This window comes from Morone saxatilis, unplaced genomic scaffold (assembly GCF_004916995.1).
Source record: "Morone saxatilis isolate NCDOM2014 unplaced genomic scaffold, NCSU_SB_2.0 Contig7, whole genome shotgun sequence".
NCBI lineage: Eukaryota > Metazoa > Chordata > Actinopteri > Moronidae > Morone > Morone saxatilis.
In genome coordinates, this window is record NW_023340246.1 from 10285876 (window position 1) to 10299257 (window position 13382).

General features: G+C 40.6%; 1 protein-coding gene across 3 annotated transcripts; it reads left to right on the forward strand.

Annotated features, from left to right (window-relative positions):
* Positions 1–918: 918 nt before the first annotated feature.
* Positions 919–7807, forward strand: LOC118340497 (serine/threonine-protein kinase Sgk1). Of its 3 annotated transcripts, none has more exons than XM_035678516.1 (10): positions 919–1134; positions 3205–3280; positions 3474–3549; positions 3696–3884; positions 4090–4221; positions 5016–5252; positions 5349–5444; positions 5716–5871; positions 5979–6068; positions 6292–7807. In XM_035678516.1, the coding sequence occupies exons 1-10, from the start codon at positions 1107–1109 to the stop codon at positions 6457–6459; spliced, it is 1248 nt and encodes a 415-aa protein (XP_035534409.1). In that variant the 5' UTR covers positions 919–1106; the 3' UTR covers positions 6460–7807. The 3 variants fall into 3 exon arrangements, with proteins under 3 accessions (XP_035534409.1, XP_035534410.1, XP_035534408.1); XM_035678517.1 differs by lacking the exon at positions 919–1134 and adding an exon at positions 1386–1586; XM_035678515.1 differs by lacking the exon at positions 919–1134 and adding an exon at positions 2928–3089.
* Positions 7808–13382: the final 5575 nt, after the last annotated feature.

A 13382-nucleotide genomic window follows, 5' to 3' on the forward strand; every position in this document is an offset into this window, starting at 1 on the left:
CACACACACACACACATATAGAGGCATAATCCTGATTCTTAGTAATTTGTGGAAGAGCCTTAATTGCTGCCTGTCTTTGGCTCTGTGTTTGTCTAACAACAATTCACTGGTGCTGTGGCACAAAAGCACAGAAGCAGACATGAAAAATGTAATTTCATCATCGTCTCATCTCTTTTTATTCCCTGTCGGACCAACATTTCCATGATGCTTTCTTTACTGTGTCCTTGGTGTACATTTCACCTGTCCAGTCCGATGCTTTCTCACGTCTATGTTTCCTTTCATTTATTCCCTCTGTTCTCTACTTTGTCACACATCCGCAAAGGCAAAAAATCAGTAAAATATTAGCATGAGTAGGAATGCACAAACTAGTTGGGAGAAGAGAGCAATTCATCAAGAGATATGGTTAATTAATATGGCCTCAACGTCTGGACAGCTCCCAACTTTGAATTAATGTGAACTCAGTGAATTTCCAAAGACGGGTTACTTTTTAATTCAGGGCTCAGTGAGTGAATGACCTCAGCTAGCAGACTGGAGTGGAAAAAAACTAGTGAAGACGAAACTGAAGAGTTTGAGAAAACCAAATGCTTGCATTTACCCTTTATCCAAGCCACTTTTTGCCTTTATGTGATGTTGAAAGATGACAAATATGATGATAGTGATATGTTGATAATGCAGGTTCACCAATCCATCAGTCATGTGTTTATACATTTTTATCGATTTAGTTACAGGGGAAAGTAGCTGCAAAAATAAAACTAAATAAATAAGAATAAATAAATACATTACTTTTGTTCATTTTGTAGTGAAATAAAAGTTAAGTCTATATTTTCAATGACCTCAAAAGTAGGAGCCTATGAGGAGCCTTTGAAGGCAGCACAGCCTACACCCCCCGCCCTGAGGAAAACTCATGCAACCATGCATGAAACACACAACTGTAGAGTGGAAGGAAATAGAGGCGGGACGTCTCCGCCCTGAAAAGAAAGGAAAAAAAGAAAAAAACTTCTGGATGAAAGTCTCCAAGACGAGGAATGCGGTGTAGTTCGATTACCTGCCTGCCGAGGAGCCTATAGCCTATCTGCTTGTTGTGATTCGGAAAATAAAGCATCCCTATGAAAGACAAAACGACCGCTTTGACGTGTAAGTAGTCTGCATGTTGGTTTGGAAGACCCAGAGATGGGTTTCTCCAATCGACAGATATCTGTATGATATTCCTTTAATAGCGCTGTAGAAAACTGCAGATCGATAATAATATGATTGTGGGACGTAATGCCATGTCTGCGTTTACCAGCATATTGTGATATTTATAGTTTCTCTTGTAAAGCTAAAGCTCCCAGCCAACTTTCTGTGTGTGTGTGTGTGTGTGTGTCTGTGGTGGGGAAGAAAGCATTGGCAGACATACTTGGGGGGCGCTCCATTCACCCTATAACATAATCCAGTGACCTGGATTTATGATGCCGTTATCTATGGAAACTCCTGGCTGATAGGGGGTCTGTTAAAAGTGCCAGCGACAGCTTGGCAACTCTACTTTTGCAACTTGTTGAACTCTTGCGCTGCAGGCAGCAAAATGAGAGCTCCTTCAGATCTCAAAGGTTTGTTTGTTTTCTATGGAAACTGTGTCTGATGTGGGGTTTTTTGGATGTAGAACAGGCAATTAAGACACGTGAAATTATACAGCTTTTTGTGTTTTTACGCAAGACTTATTAAATGACTTGTAATTGTTTGTATTGTGCAGTAAAGTTGCCGTTGATTACTTACATTGTTACATCTTGGGTTTGTTTCTATACGCTGTTAAAACAAAAACAAAACTGCTGTACTTAAATTTGGATTAGTCTGTATGTTTCCCTTTTTATGCACCGTGATCGATATGCAAAATCAGTTGAGTTTGGCCTTCATAGGTGATAGTCTTGCATAATTTCATTCCACTCAGGGGTGTAGGTAAAACTTGAACCAGGTGACTTACATAACTGTGCCTGACTGAGCCTGTCTGTGTGCCAGCGCACGAAACGCAGCGCAAACTGGCATTTGTTTCCCTCATTATTTCATTCTGATCACCACAATGAAGTGTTTTGGTCGCTTCCGAGAGGTTTACCGGTAGGTTAAAACAGAGTGTGGGTCTGATCTCTTTCTGCCTTTTTTTCCCCCCCGTCTGAGCTGGAAGTATTCAGGAGTTTCTCCGTCTGTACTTTTCCACTACCAGCGGCTTTTTTCTTGGCACGGGGCCTCCCTCGGCTCAGGCTCTCCCTCTCGTCTTTTGTACACCGAGGGAACCTGCGTCACTCCCGGCCGTTTTAATTGAGAAGCAGCCAAACAGTGAAGCTGATAGGCCCAGTTGAGAGGCTATCAGATTATTTGTACAGGACCAAGCTGCAAAACGGGGGGGTGGGGGGGTTAGATGGGGGGCAAGGGTACACTGTTTCAACAAGGATCTTGGAGACTAATCCCGAATCTCAAGAACTCTCTTGAGCAGTTTCACCTCATGTTCGCCTATGTATTCAATCTGGCGTTCATTCTGCACCCCTGGAACATTAAATGGCACCATATGCTTCTCAGTGGACACATCTGGATGTCATTAGCCTATAGGATTTGGTTTTTTGCGCTGACGTGCTGCTGTTCTCCTGTGACACATGGGATGTTAAGCAAAGTTGCTATGGTGTTGCACAAACATGTGTGCAAATAGTGAGTGGTGGTAAAGAACTTTTTTTCTTCCTTTTTTCTGATGTTTTTGACGCAAGCGCATTTTGAGGCGCGGCTATGACGCGTTGGGAGCGCAACGGCCTCTGATTGGTCGAGAACGGGATCGATCGTCTTCTCACGCTCCACTTAGCAGAATGAGATGTTTGCACAGGATCACGCCCACCAGGGGGTGTGGGTGTGTGTGTGGGGCAGCTCCTCCCTCCCTGCCTCCCTCCCTCCCTCCTCCTCGGCCTGTTATAAAACAAGAGCCAAAAGCAAGGTAGATTATATTTTGCGTTTGGGCAGTTGATGAGTGCAGAGCTACAGTTCAACTCATCACATCATGACGATCAAAACAGAAACAGAACAGCCTGTCCTGACTTACTCGAAATCTAGAGGACTAGTGGCATTAGTCACCGGTATGGAATCATGGCTGGATATTTTTAAGCTGATTCTTCATGACATGGATGGACATGTTTTTGCTTTTTATTTCAAAATCTAAACTTTATTTTTGGTTTTTCTCTCTCATTGCAGCTTTTATGAAACAGAGGAAGATGGGGCTGAACGACTTCATTCAGAGGCTTGCCACAAACTCCTACGCCTGCAAGCAGTGAGTACCATCTGACTCATGTTATTGTTCTGAATTCACTGGAGGACAAAACATTGGGCAACACAACCAGAAATGCCAGTTATCTGTCCTCTGGGGAAACTTTGTGACTCCCATGATCAACTGGTTCACATAAAATAATGCAAACATGCTTTGTTATTAGATTAACTAAGTTTGAACTCTTTGTGTTTTTCAGTCCTGACGTTCAGTCTATTCTGAACTTGAGTCCCCCTCAGGATGCTGAGCTCATGAATGCAAACCCCTCTCCTCCTGTAAGTACATTTGCATTCAACTTCCTTTGTTTACATTGTGCCATATGCAGGGATACGCACACACCTTCTGTTTACATGTTTACTGTCCATTTTGTGGCTCATACCACGGCTCTAACTCCCTTTCTCCCTTGCTCCCCCTCTCACAGCCCAGTCCATCCCAACAGATAAACCTTGGTCCGTCCTCAAACCCATCGGCCAAACCAAGTGACTTCCACTTCCTCAAGGTGATCGGCAAGGGCAGCTTCGGCAAGGTGCTGCTCGCACGCCATCGTACAGATGACCAGTTTTACGCAGTCAAAGTCTTACAGAAAAAGGCCATCCTCAAGAAGAAGGAGGTAAATGCACTTCACTTCACTACAGAGTCAGGTTTCTTGCAGGAGGTTGTGTTTTGGTGCATAACAATACACATAGTGAGCAGAAAATATAAAGAAAGTATGGAAACACATGCAGACGTGCCTTCAATTAGAAAAAAACGAAAGTACACAACAAAAGGGGTCTTCTCGTCAACCTCGCTAAACCCCTGCTCTTTGTATTCCTCAGGAGAAACACATCATGTCAGAGAGGAATGTGCTGCTAAAGAATGTCAAGCACCCGTTCTTGGTGGGCCTGCACTACTCTTTCCAAACAGCGGACAAGCTCTACTTCATCTTGGACTACATCAACGGAGGAGAGGTGAGTTACTGGCTGGGATTTGAAGCAGAGATGATTGAGGAGAAGGGAGCAGCTGGGCTATTTAAAGAAGGAGCTAAAGATGAATGAATAGGGTAGGATGGAATTTTAAAGATGGATATAGTTGGAGGAAGGAGGGAAGAGACAGACGTTTTTTTAGAGGATTTATTATAGCGCCAGAATCAGAGATAAAGACGAGGCAGAAACACAGACAGACAGAGGGGATATCCTGTCATGAGAAGCAAAGCAGAAGCTGCCGCTCTCCTTCTTTTTTTCTGTCTTTATTTCTCTAAAGGAAACACCTCTCAGGAAATCACGGGGTGGGCTGGGACAGCAGGAGAGACTCGGGGGCCAAATTTAGCAGCGCCATTCAGACTCAGTGTGTGTCTAATCGAGCTAATTTCCTGTGATTGTTGGACGAGCAAAGACAGTGCTGATTAAATATGGGCCTCATGAGGAAACAGGATGCATTTACTCTCCTTCTCCCCTTTCTCTTTTCTTCCCCTCTTTTTCCCTCATTCCCGCTGATCTCTCACTCCACCTTTAGCCCTCATTTCATCTGTCTTCTCTTGTCAAACTTTTTAAGTTCTCGCCTTCCTGCCTCTTATTTCCTCCCATCCGGTTTCCTTTCTGTCTCTGTATCTGCCTTTTTACTGTCTGCCTTTCTCCTTCTAATTTCCTACCTCTGCTCATGGGATTTTGTAGATATTAAATGACATAATCAAGATATTAAATGTTTTGTTACTTTTTTGCAATAACATTTGTTCTGTTTTTTCCTTGTTTTCGCCCTCTTCCAGTTGTTCTACCATCTACAGAGAGAGCGCTGCTTCCTCGAGCCAAGAGCCAGGTTCTACGCGGCAGAGATCGCCAGTGCTCTGGGCTACCTCCACTCCCTCAACATTGTCTACAGAGACCTGAAGCCAGAGAACATCCTGCTGGACTCACAGGGACACATCATTCTTACAGATTTCGGCCTGTGCAAGGAGAACATCGAACCCAAAGGGACCACGTCGACCTTCTGCGGTACGCCAGAGGTAAGGACACAATACCCGCTGATTCAGAACTCCCTTTGACAGCTCTCTGTAATATTCAGTGACTTACGTCTTCTCCTCATCTTTCTCTCTTTAAAGTATTTAGCTCCTGAGGTTCTACACAAGCAGCCGTATGACAGAACGGTAGACTGGTGGTGTTTAGGAGCTGTTCTCTATGAGATGCTCTATGGCCTGGTGAGTAACATTCACTTTCACCTGACATCATTGTATAGTAAATATACATATATTTTATATATTATATAATATATTGTTGAATGCTACTATGCTTTTGTTATACTGTCCACTGTGAATAGCAAAGATAGAATTCTTATCTCAGTTGTGCACCATGTGTTTGTACCTGAATCTATGCATGATTTCAAATGATACTATCAGTGTTGGTCATGTGGATTTCTTGCTCCTTGTTGTTGCCAAGATGTTAATCAGCTCTTTTTTTGTCCCTCCCCAGCCTCCGTTCTACAGCCGTAACACAGCAGAGATGTATGACAACATCCTCAACAAGCCGCTGCAGCTGAAACCTAACATTTCCAACGCAGCCAGACACCTGCTGGAGGGCCTGCTGCAGAAGGACCAAACCAAGAGGCTGGGCTGCGCAGAGGACTTTGTAAGTGTTTGGTCGTATGATCGTATGTGTGTATCTGTATGCGTATTGCCACCTTGTGTGTGTTAAAGGACATCATTTAATTATTCTTCATTTGTGTCTCTTCACAGATTGAAATTAAGAACCACATATTTTTCTCCCCCATCAACTGGGATGACCTCAATGCCAAGAAGATCACCCCTCCATTCAACCCCAACGTGGTATGTTCCTTTTTGATTCTACAATAAGTGCTGATGATGGATATAGTATATAGTATAGTAGCAAAAGTCCACAAAGACAGGATTTACATTTACATAACTAGATCAAGAGCATGGAACATCCTCCCTATGAATTAAAACATTTCCAATTATGGAAAAGCTATTTTGACTATTACAGCTTGACTAATCTCTGCTTGTCTCCCCTCTCCTTCCCTCCTTCCTCCAGACGGGACCCAATGACCTGCGGCATTTTGATCCAGAGTTCACAGATGAGCCGGTGCCTAGCTCCATTGGCTGTTCCCCAGACAGCGCGCTCGTCACGGCCAGCATCAAAGAGGCTGCCGAGGCCTTTGTGGGCTTCTCTTACGCCCCATCTATGGACTCCTACCTATAGGATTTAAACACAGGCACTCAATACGGATTGAACCAATTCAATCTTACAGGAAATGAGCCGTGGCGTGTCCATGGACTTGCATCTTGACCCCACCTTACGTTTCCTATCAGGGTGATGGATTTTTCTAAAGCCAACCCCTGCAACAACTCTGCATCTGCAAAGAATTTATACACGTGTACTTGCCATAATCTCTCCAACTCTTGAATGCATTTAAGAAGACTTGAGGATGCCATAATGAAATGACTGATTGGAGTTGAAATCCACCATCTTACTCTGATGTACCAACGCACAAATTCTTCAACCTTCCACAACAGACACAAACGCGTTGCAGCCTTTAATTTCCCATCTCTTACCCGGTAGTGGAGGTCATTTGCACATAGCTCAGGCAGCTTAAAAGCCCACCTCGACCCTAAAGCCACAACTGACAAGCACACACACCAACTTCCATCTTTTCTCCAAAGAGGAAGGCTGGACCGTACTGTACCAGTCCTGAAAGGGATTTTCATCTTCTTCTATGTAGCCAAACATCTTCCCCCCTTCCTTTTGAGATTCTGTCCAACCACCCACGGGGGCCCTACCTGTTGAGTTTGACTGAGTAGCTTGGAGATGACATTCATTTTGGTGCTTTAGTTTCTTCTCATCTACTTTCCATGTGTTTGAAAAAGGGAGTTATTTTAAGCTGAATGTTACAGAGAGGGAGGTTTTATTTTTTCTCTCAAATGTGCCTTTATTTTTTTCTCTCCATCAGAACTCTTTTGGGTTTTGTCTGTGTCAACCTTAATGTCTCCACTCCACACCTGACTGCAGGTGGGAGGAGCTGTTTTTTGAAGTCACCAGAGAGGAACGATGTAGCTCTGAATTAATACACCTGTCTTTAACGTGTGAGACGTAGGAACTCAAACGATGTTTTATATCTTCATTTGCACATAAAACGATAATGGTAATGCTGGTCGAGAGAGAGAAAGAGAGAGCACTGCTGCTAGGTGAGAAAGAGAGTGATGTGTTCAGAAGTGTTTGTGTAGTTCTGCTTGCCAACCGTGTCCCCCTCACGTAGTCTTCCATTTGCCTCACAATAATGTAACGGCGGCCTTCAGCCGAGCTGACGACATCGGAACTGAACATTCCATTTTAATATTGCTGTAATGCAGTTTGATGGTATTTAAGTTTGTTTGTATATTTGGAGTCATGTGTACTAGTTTTAATGTATATTGAACAAAAAATGACTAAAGGTATGCTTAAATATGTATATGTAACAATTCATGTTAAATGTACTGTAAATTGTAAAATTGTTTAAGATTTATGTGACCATGTTTGGTTTGCAATAAAAGTTTAACTTTATTACACCTTATAACTGTGTTTTTGATCATTTATAAATGGACTACATGTACATGAAAGGGCTTAATTTTATTAGTTTTTCTTTTGTCTTAAATATGCACATTTTTTTTGTTTTTACATAATCTTGTCTAGACATTGCCAGTGTATCAGTGGCCACAGAAAAAAAGCACACAAAGTTAGATAATAAACTAAAAATGTAAAGAATGAAGATCAAATGGTAATCATTTACTAGTCCTGGTTGAAAGGGGTTTGAGCTACTGACCATTTCCATTATACAATGTCCCACATTAGTGTAGAGTGGACTTTACCCTGGTACATGCGTCAGCAACGATGATGGTGACGTCCAATTGTGTGTGTGGACTGGATCTGTTTGCAGGCAAATTATTGATTGATAAGGCTATTGCAGGTCAAACGATATTAATGAACCCAATTCATCTCAGCAGCTCTATATTGCACAAGAGGAGCATTGATTTTGATACAAAAGCAACATGGATGATAATTAAAGCAGGAATGACATACATTGTGTTCTATAAGATTACAGCTGGGTGGTGTGTTGATGAGGGAGAATGTCCTTCTACTGGAGTTCAAGGTTGTGTCCATGGTTAATTGAGTCTGCTGGGGTGTCTTTAAGGAGGACACTGAATGTCTAACAGATCCAGGGGGTTATTGTGTGGGTGACCTCTGTCCTCTAGCTTCCAGGGAAGAAGGTAAAGTGAAAAAGAATTTTGCAGCCACAAAGATTTACATTATAAGACGACTGCAGGGAAGGTGTCCGTGGAAACCCATAAACGTTTTAACTTTCTGGACTTGTCTAGCCAATGGTTTGTTGGTCTGAGAAGTTCCTTTAAAATGTCCTCACAAGGTTAATCAACAGAAATATAATTGGGGAAATTATTCATTACTTTTTAAAGCCTCTACAAAGTGTTCTTCAGAAAGAGAAAATCCTGATAACCTCTTTTGGAGCTGCTATTTATCTAAAATGAATGAAAAACCTGCATGTGTTATATGTGAGACAGACATTAAAATCTGCTCTTTGTGTCTATGCATGGTTATTACTTACATTTAACTACTGCCATAGTAGTTTTTACCATCATCATCTTCCTCATTATAGTCCACTAGTCTTAGCTTATGGAGAGGGTAAACACAGTTACTTGCTGCTGCCCAGGGTGCCCTATAGCTCACCTGCTAGAGCTGGTCCCCCATGTACCAGGACTGAGTCCGAACTGCAGCGCCCATGGGTTTGAGCCCAACCTTTGCTGTGTGTCATCCTCTCTCTTTTTCCCTCCTTTCCTGTCAATCTTTAGCTGTCCTATCCAATTAAATCCAAAAATGTATAAATAAAATTAATTGCTGGTTGCCCGCATAATGTACAGGTATAGAAAATGTGGTCACAGTGTGGAATATTTTGGATATTATCAAAATACAGTGTGAACGTGAATTGGGCTTGAAGATGCACTACAATTTCTCCAGTTCTGCTCAGTAGCCACAGAAACACACTGCCATCTGCTGGATAAGCCTTGAACTGAAAGTGGAGGCAGAGACGGGGGAGACAAGAAGCATGGAGCAGATAAATCCATGACAGTAAAGCTTTCATTGTGACTGAGAATTAAAGGCTTTCATCACGAAGTGACATTACTGCCATTTTATCATTCTTTATGATATACAAAGTAAATAAATACATATTTTCTTTGCTGTGTAAAATACAGTAATATGTTGTTGAATGTTATATGTGACTTTATGGTCTGAATGGTCTTTCTGAGCCACTAATTCCCTGGAAGTCGATCACATGGGAGATGCAGCCTACCCACTTATTCTTATTCAAGAATTCTTATTCAAGAATAAGTGGGTGGGCTTATTCAGCCTACCCACTCTGATATTGCCATTATTGATCTTGGCAGTTTTGTCAGCCAAGATCAATAATGCCAAGTTTGGATGATGATAATAATGATCAAGTTGGGGATGCTGGTGCAACTGCTAAGCATGTAGCAGAAGTAGCAGAGGATCTACGGACTGGAGGATCCAAGAGGAAGTCTAGAGAGGACAATAAAGGTGAGGAGAGTAAACATTTCCGGTGGAGGGATGAGTTTTCTGCAAGTAACTCTGGAGAGGACTCCCTGCGTAGAAGCTCCTGCAAGTGGGTAAGCTATTAGGATGAGGTTGATAAGAGAAGCGAATTCAAATGGTGTTTGTTGATGATGACAGATACTTACAGACTGACACTGACAGCAACCATATAAGATCCCTTTTACTCTGTTTGCTGACCAGTCCAATTAATTTAATGCGGGCACTGTAGAGCTCTCAGACATTTTAAAATAGAGATAACATTTTATTTGTTGCTTTTTGTCAAACCAGAGTTTGACAGTATTAGAAACTAAGGTATGACAGCATTTTTACAGATTAGTCAAATTCAATTTAATTTAAAAAAAAAAGTGATCACGTTCCAAGACACAAGACATTGAAGCCTAGGAACAATGGCAAAACATCTGTCTTCAAAGGCACGTAAGAAGAATTTGCAAGTTTATAAGGCACATTTAGAGAGTCTGTGGTCGTATTGATATTTACTAAGGCATATAATTATGGGATTTGACTGTTGTATGGGAAAATTATGCAATTTCTTCCCATATATTTAGTCTTATTGCTTTTTAAACATTATTTTATGAGTTTTCTGTTCCTTATTTAAGATTAGCCATTAGTCATTTATTTAGGCCTCATGTAATCCGGCTGTATACTGCTGTATCATACTGGCCTTTTTCATAACTCAATCTGCACACCTCTACAGAATTGAGTCTTCGCCACATGACAACCAGCAGTTTGAGTATATATATATATATATATATATGGAGCTTCTGCCCCCACTAGCAATACAGCCTAATGATGACAGTGTTGGTGTTGCTATGATTATACTGTGACATTTGCCTTTATGGTGGCTGGAGTCACTACAGCACTCTGACATTTTCTATAACCATTTCCATTAGGCTATAGAGCAGGCAGCCAAAACACGAAAAGATGCAATCACAGAGTCCATTCTCAGTGACAAATGCAACGAAATAAAACAAATTACACAGGCTCAAGGAAATGTGGGGTTTTTCCTGTTTTTTTTTTTGTAAAGATGTTGTGTTTGACTGTGAAGGACAGAAGAATCTATATAAAGAAAAAATACATTTGAATGAAATATATGACAAATGAGGTGTCTCTTGTATGACCACAGTTAATTACTATTACATACTAATTAATAACATATAAATTAAATAAACATTTTCTAAACCTTTATTTATTTTGGTGGTGAATCAGGTTCCTTGGTTCTTATACTATTACATCACTCGATGTAGGGAAACAGTAGTTCCACATGCTTGCACTGTTTCCCTTCCCTTCATCATAAAAACCTGATTCTGTATGACCGTTATCACTGGATCATCATTTAATCACAGCATTTGAAGCATTGAACTATCAGAACCCATCCTGATGATCAACACTTGTTAGGTCCATAGTGAATTTAGTGATATTAATTACTTTTCAATAGATTTAAGACTGGTAGTGGAAAATGTGAGGTACTTTATTGTATGAATCTTGTCTTGATTGTAATTCTTTGTTGCATTACTTGCAGTTTCTGAAATTTGATCGTGTGGGAATTACAGCATATGACATCTGACTAAATCAGAAGTTACTCAACACAAAAAATAAAACACCTTCTTATTCTTGGGAACTTCACTTTTGAATATTTGGATTTTTGCCATTACCTGGTTAGGGCTAGTTTTAGTAACTACAAGATATGACATTCCAGTGATTTTCCAATGAATTTTACTTGATACTCAGTGTGTGTTTAAGAGTAAAAGGAAGGTGGAAATGCCTTGTGTATGTGATCGTGTGAATTCAAGCAAAGCATGTGGGTATGCATCTGTATTTGTTGCATGCATGTGCATGTGGCCGTAGATGTGTATTTCAAGAAGGACATTTTTGGGTGATTTGTTGTGTTATACTGTATGTGAACTCCATATGTCATTTAGAGTAATGAACCCTTTCATCTAATAAAATGGTCAAGAATTAAAACAACTTCCAGTGCCAGAATGTAGTTAAGCACATTTACTCAAGCACTGCACCTCAGGTACTTTACATGAGTATTAACATTTTCTACTACTTTATATTTCTACTCCATTACATTTCAGAGGGAAATTTTGTACTTTTTATTCTACTAAATGTATTTTCCAGTTACAAGTAACTTTGCAGATCAACATACAAACATTACATTACTTTACAAAATGTCATGCACAGATTAAACATTATTCAAAGTAATTTGAATTAGCTTAAACTCGCACAGCTACAGCATTAAAATGTTTCTTCCAATTTATGAATAAGCACTCCAATTACATAATATAGTGTATATAATAACATTCTGTTGCATAATGAGTATTTAAGTTGTAATATATCAAACAGAATTTACTATTTATTTTTGCACCCCTAGTATGGTTTTGAATACAGGACTTGTACATATAATGGAGTATTTACTAGTAAACAATCTAACTACTTCTTCCACAACTGCCTACTTCAAATTAAAACAAACCTAATCATTAGTTAGTGTCTATTTGCACGAACCAACATTATGGGTTAGGGTTAGGGTTAGGGTGTGAGTGTGTCTGCTGTTCATATTGTCATTACTTTCCAGCTGGGTGAATAAAACGTCCTCTCTAATAAAACTGTGTCATTTCAGGGAGCTGTCAGAATATAAGCATATGACTGTGGAATTAAGGAAGAGAAACCTTACCAACACAAAGCAATTTGTTTGATGTGTCACGTGATTGTGTTTTGGTTTGTTACAATTACACATATTGTGTTTAAGCCCCAGGACTAAATCTAGATAAGAAATCTGGGACTCACCAAATGATAACAGCTAATAATCACATGATCATTTGCTGACATGGTAAACACCATGCAATCTCCAACAACCAGGCCACCCATAGCTAGTTTTCTTGGTTAGTGAGGTATTACATAACACACACACACACACACACACACAAACACTGAGGATCAAATGACAGTAGTTAAAAACAGGTCAAACTTTGGATTCTATAGGCCATGTTTGAACATCTAAATACATCTCCGGCAAAGTAGGCCAATCACTAACAGGCACATAAGGCTACATTCAGTCATCTGTGAGGCAGCAGGGCAGGTGTGACAGTTCAGTGCTGCTGCATTCATAGAAATGGGACATGGGAACCGAGCAAAACAGCAGGTGGCCTCTCCCGTTTGTTTTCACATGCAGTATGAGAGAAAGAGCATTATTGATACAGGTGTATTTTATTGCTGGTTTCTTTATAGTGACAAAGTAACTTCATCATAACCTCAAATTGCAACTGGAAGTTATACAAAAAAACACAGAGGAAGGTAAGATAGTTAAGATTTTAATATTTTTTTTATACCGTACTACAATAAATAAATATTAGCCCACATGAATACATTGTTTCACGATAAATACAATAGGCTATATGAGCTACCACTTTTGGACCAATAGGATTTTACGCTGGGCGCTAGAGGCCGAGCTCGCGTTTTCTATTGGTGGTCTGAGCAGACTTGGGCGGAGCTAAACAAGTGCT